This window comes from Nerophis lumbriciformis, linkage group LG25, assembly GCF_033978685.3.
Source record: "Nerophis lumbriciformis linkage group LG25, RoL_Nlum_v2.1, whole genome shotgun sequence".
NCBI classification, from domain to species: Eukaryota; Metazoa; Chordata; class Actinopteri; order Syngnathiformes; family Syngnathidae; genus Nerophis; species Nerophis lumbriciformis.
Genome location: NC_084572.2, coordinates 2,531,028 through 2,537,060, shown reverse-complemented (window position 1 = coordinate 2,537,060; position 6,033 = coordinate 2,531,028). Strand labels below are relative to the sequence as shown.

At 42.8% G+C, this 6,033-nt stretch overlaps 1 protein-coding gene across 1 annotated transcript in view; it reads right to left on the bottom strand.

Annotated features, from left to right (window-relative positions):
- Nucleotides 1-216: 216 nt before the first annotated feature.
- Nucleotides 217-6,033, bottom strand: part of LOC133621502 (thyrotropin-releasing hormone-degrading ectoenzyme-like) — a 240,456-nt gene continuing 234,639 nt past the window's right edge. Inside the window, exons 18-20 of the mRNA XM_061983554.1 lie at nucleotides 1,308-1,448; nucleotides 1,103-1,184; nucleotides 217-1,033 (exon numbers count right to left, since the gene is read on the bottom strand). Of these exons, the coding sequence (XP_061839538.1) occupies nucleotides 872-1,033; nucleotides 1,103-1,184; nucleotides 1,308-1,448 (385 nt within the window). The 3' untranslated portion in view covers nucleotides 217-871. The remainder of the gene's footprint in view (nucleotides 1,034-1,102; nucleotides 1,185-1,307; nucleotides 1,449-6,033) is intronic.

Genomic DNA, 6,033 nt, shown 5'->3' with positions numbered 1-6,033 from the left:
TATTGTACATGCTCATATTTTTCATTTTCATACTTTTCAGTTGGCCAACATTTCTAAAAAATCCCTTTTTTGTATTAGCCGTAAGTAATATTCTAGTTTTGTGACACACGGAATTTTGGATTTTCATTTGTTGCCACTTCAAATCATCAAAATTAAATGAAATAAACATTTGAATGCATCAGTCTGTGTGCAATGAATAAATATAATGTACAAGTTACACCTTTTGAATGCAATTACTGAAATAAATCAAGTTTTTCAAAATATTCTAATTTACTGGCTTTTACCTGTATAGTAGCAGGCAAAGTCATTATTTCATTTATGGCTCAGGCGTTTTTCATCACATTTGGAAGAAGAAGCAAAAGCTCACTATTTCTTTTCCAGAACGTTCCGTGTTCTCCCTAATCCAGGTAAACGTTCGATGAGACGTCATGCTCGCGTCTTTCCCACACAGTCAGTCCACTTTCATGTAAACATCTTCTTCTATTCACCAACGCAAGCACTTCTTAAACACGCCTAGAACCAGTTTCAAAGTAGTCCTCGACCGGTTCCCGAGTAGGTCCTGAAACGGCTCCGATGTTGCCATGGTTACGCAAAGGTTCTGGTGCACGTTCTAGCACTCTAGAACCTTCTGTTTCTGTGGAAGCCTCCCATTGGCTGGCAGAGTTTAGGTGGGGGTTGGACACAAGATGAACAGTGTTCTTGAGGGGGGCGGGGCTTGTACATTTCACTGCAGTTGACGTTCACATGGGGGAGGGGCTTCAATGCATGCTTTTATTTTGGAAGGCAGCCCTGATCCTCTTTATTTAAAAAATGCTAACTTGATATTAGCTTTATTTACCGCTAGCTTTTGTCTCTGTGGTTAGCATGACGGCTAGCTCCAGCTAGCATGGGCGGGGCTTGGAGCTTTGCGCAACCACTGGTAGAAATGGCGGCGATGGAGGCGGTGCCAGCGTACGTTGCCCTCCACGATCTCCAGCGCCCGCGGCAACGCAGGCCCCGCCCCCTCCCCGCCGGACCGGACGAAGTGGTTGAGCTGCGGAGGAAATGGCGGCCGTTAGCGAAGGCGACTTATGAGGACGTGGTCTCGGGTTGTCGCGGTTACCTCCGCCAGCTCCTCCTCGGTGTTCAGGAATTCTGTCACGCCGCTGATCAGCTTGGAGTTCATGAACAACGCCTCGCCGTAGCTGAGCAATCAGAGGCCGTAAGTGACGCACACACACACACACACACACACACACACACACACACACACACACACACACACACACACACACACACGCGCAAACGCCGGCAAAATGGCGGCTCACCGCGCGTTGAGGACGTCCCACTTGTCCCTGAAGAAGCTCCAGGCCAGGCGGCGTCCTTGAGGGTTCCTGCCCACGTGGATGATGACGTCGATGGCGTCCTGCTCGGCCACCAGTTCGGAGGTCAAAGACAGGTTCAGCAACCTGCCACACACACACACACACACACACACACACACACACACACACACACACACACACACACACACACACATTCTTGTATTTGGACTGGACTCTCTCACTATTATGTTAGATCCACTATGGACTGGACTCTCACTATTACGTTAGATCCACTATGGACTGGACTCTCACTATTACGTTAGATCGACTATGGACTGGACTCTCACTATTATGCTAGATCCACTATGGACTGGACTCTCACTATTATGTTAGATCCACTACGGACTGGACTCTCACAATATTATGTTAGATCCACTATGGACTGGACTCTCACTATTATGTTAGATCCACTGCGGACTGGACTCTCACTATTATGTTAGATCCACTATGGACTGGACTCTCACTATTACGTTAGATCCACTATGGACTGGACTTTCACACTATTATGTTAGATCCACTACGGACTGGACTCTCACTATTATGTTAGATCCACTATGGACTGGACTCTCACACTATTATGTTAGATCCACTATGGACTGGACTCTCACAATATTATGCAAGATCCACTATGGACGGGACTCTCACTATTATGTTAGATCCACTATGGACTGGACTCTCACTATTACGTTAGATCCACTATGGACTGGACTCTCACTATTACGTTAGATCGACTATGGACTGGACTCCCACAATATTATGCAAGATCCACTATGGACTGGACTCTCACTATTATGTTAGATCCACTACGGACTGGACTCTCACTATTATGTTAGATCCACTACGGACTGGACTCTCACTATTATGTTAGATCCACTACGGACTGGACTCTCTCACTATTATGTTAGATCCACTATGGACTGGACTCTCACAATATTATGTTAGATCCACTATGGACTGGACTCTCACACTATTATGCAAGATCCACTATGGACTGGACTCTCAATATTTTGTTAGATCCACTATGGACGGGACTCTCACAATATTATGCAAGATCCACTATGGACTGGACTCTCACTATTTTGTTAGATCCACTATGGATTGGACTCTCACACTATTATGTTAGATCCACTATGGACTGGACTCTCAAACTATTATGTTAGATCCACTATGGACTGGACTCTCACACTATTATGTTAGATCCACTATGGACTGGACTCTCACTATTATGTTAGATCTACTATGGACTGGACTCTCACTATTTTGTTAGATCCACTATGGACTGGACTCTCACAATATTATGCAAGATCCACTATGGACGGGACTCTCACTATTATGTTAGATCCACTATGGACTGGACTCTCACTATTACGTTAGATCCACTATGGACTGGACTCTCACTATTACGTTAGATCGACTATGGACTGGACTCCCACAATATTATGCAAGATCCACTATGGACTGGACTCTCACTATTATGTTAGATCCACTACGGACTGGACTCTCACTATTATGTTAGATCCACTACGGACTGGACTCTCACTATTATGTTAGATCCACTACGGACTGGACTCTCTCACTATTATGTTAGATCCACTATGGACTGGACTCTCACAATATTATGTTAGATCCACTATGGACTGGACTCTCACACTATTATGCAAGATCCACTATGGACTGGACTCTCAATATTTTGTTAGATCCACTATGGACGGGACTCTCACAATATTATGCAAGATCCACTATGGACTGGACTCTCACTATTTTGTTAGATCCACTATGGATTGGACTCTCACACTATTATGTTAGATCCACTATGGACTGGACTCTCAAACTATTATGTTAGATCCACTATGGACTGGACTCTCACACTATTATGTTAGATCCACTATGGACTGGACTCTCACTATTATGTTAGATCTACTATGGACTGGACTCTCACTATTTTGTTAGATCCACTATGGACTGGACTCTCACAATATTATGCAAGATCCACTATGGACGGGACTCTCACTATTATGTTAGATCCACTATGGACTGGACTCTCACTATTACGTTAGATCCACTATGGACTGGACTCTCACTATTACGTTAGATCGACTATGGACTGGACTCCCACAATATTATGCAAGATCCACTATGGACTGGACTCTCACTATTATGTTAGATCCACTACGGACTGGACTCTCACTATTATGTTAGATCCACTACGGACTGGACTCTCACTATTATGTTAGATCCACTACGGACTGGACTCTCTCACTATTATGTTAGATCCACTATGGACTGGACTCTCACAATATTATGTTAGATCCACTATGGACTGGACTCTCACACTATTATGCAAGATCCACTATGGACTGGACTCTCAATATTTTGTTAGATCCACTATGGACGGGACTCTCACAATATTATGCAAGATCCACTATGGACTGGACTCTCACTATTTTGTTAGATCCACTATGGATTGGACTCTCACACTATTATGTTAGATCCACTATGGACTGGACTCTCAAACTATTATGTTAGATCCACTATGGACTGGACTCTCACACTATTATGTTAGATCCACTATGGACTGGACTCTCACTATTATGTTAGATCTACTATGGACTGGACTCTCACTATTTTGTTAGATCCACTATGGACTGGACTCTCACAATATTATGCAAGATCCACTATGGACGGGACTCTCACTATTATGTTAGATCCACTATGGACTGGACTCTCACTATTACGTTAGATCCACTATGGACTGGACTCTCACTATTACGTTAGATCGACTATGGACTGGACTCCCACAATATTATGCAAGATCCACTATGGACTGGACTCTCACTATTATGTTAGATCCACTATGGACTGGACTCTCACTATTATGTTAGATCCACTATGGACTGGACTCTCACTATTATGTTAGATCCACTATGGACTGGACTCTCACTATTATGTTAGATCCACTATGGACTGGACTCTCACTATTATGTTAGATCCACTACGGACTGGACTCTCACTATTATGTTAGATCCACTATGGACTGGACTCTCACACTATCATGTTAGATCCACTATGGACTGGACTCTCACTATTACGTTAGATCCACTATGGACTGGACTCTCACTATTATGTTAGATCCACTATGGACTGGACTCTCACAATATTATGTTAGATCCACTATGGACTGGACTCTCACACTATTATGTTAGATCCACTATGGACTGGACTCTCACACTATTATGTTAGATCCACTATGGACTGGACTCTCACACTATTACGTTAGATCGACTATGGACTGGACTCTTACACTATTATGTTAGATCCACTATGGACTTGACTCTCACTATTATGTTAGATCCACTATGGACTGGACTCTCACTATTATGTTAGATCCACTATGGACTGGACTCACACTATTATGTTAGATCCACTATGGACTGGACTCTCACAATATTATGCAAGATCCACTATGGACTGGACTCTCACTATTATGTTAGATCCACTATGGATTGGACTCTCACTATTATGTTAGATCCACTATGGACTGGACTCTCACAATATTATGTTAGATCCACTATGGACTGGACTCTCACACTATTACGTTAGATCCACTATGGACTGGACTCTCACTATTACGTTAGATCGACTATGGACTGGACTCTCACTATTATGCTAGATCCACTATGGACTGGACTCTCACTATTACGTTAGATCGACTATGGACGGGACTCTCACTATTATGTTAGATCCACTATGGACTGGACTCTCACTATTATGTTAGATCCACTACGGACTGGACTCTCACTATTATGTTAGATCCACTATGGACTGGACTCTCACAATATTATGTTAGAACCACTATGGACTGGACTCTCACAATATTATGTTAGATCCACTATGGACTGGACTCTCACTATTATGTTAGATCCACTATGGACTGGACTCTCACTATTATGTTAGATCCACTATGGACTGGACTCTCACAATACTATGTTAGATCCACTATGGACTGGACTCTCACACTATTATGTTAGATCCACTATGGACTGGACTCTCACTATTATGTTAGATCCACTACGGACTGGACTCTCACTATTATGTTAGATCCACTATGGACTGGACTCTCACACTATCATGTTAGATCCACTATGGACTGGACTCTCACTATTACGTTAGATCCACTATGGACTGGACTCTCACTATTATGTTAGATCCACTATGGACTGGACTCTCACAATATTATGTTAGATCCACTATGGACTGGACTCTCACACTATTATGTTAGATCCACTATGGACTGGACTCTCACACTATTATGTTAGATCCACTATGGACTGGACTCTCACACTATTACGTTAGATCGACTATGGACTGGACTCTTACACTATTATGTTAGATCCACTATGGACTTGACTCTCACTATTATGTTAGATCCACTATGGACTGGACTCTCACTATTATGTTAGATCCACTATGGACTGGACTCACACTATTATGTTAGATCCACTATGGACTGGACTCTCACAATATTATGCAAGATCCACTATGGACTGGACTCTCACTATTATGTTAGATCCACTATGGATTGGACTCTCACTATTATGTTAGATCCACTATGGACTGGACTCTCACAATATTATGTTAGATCCACTATGGACTGGACTCTCACACTATT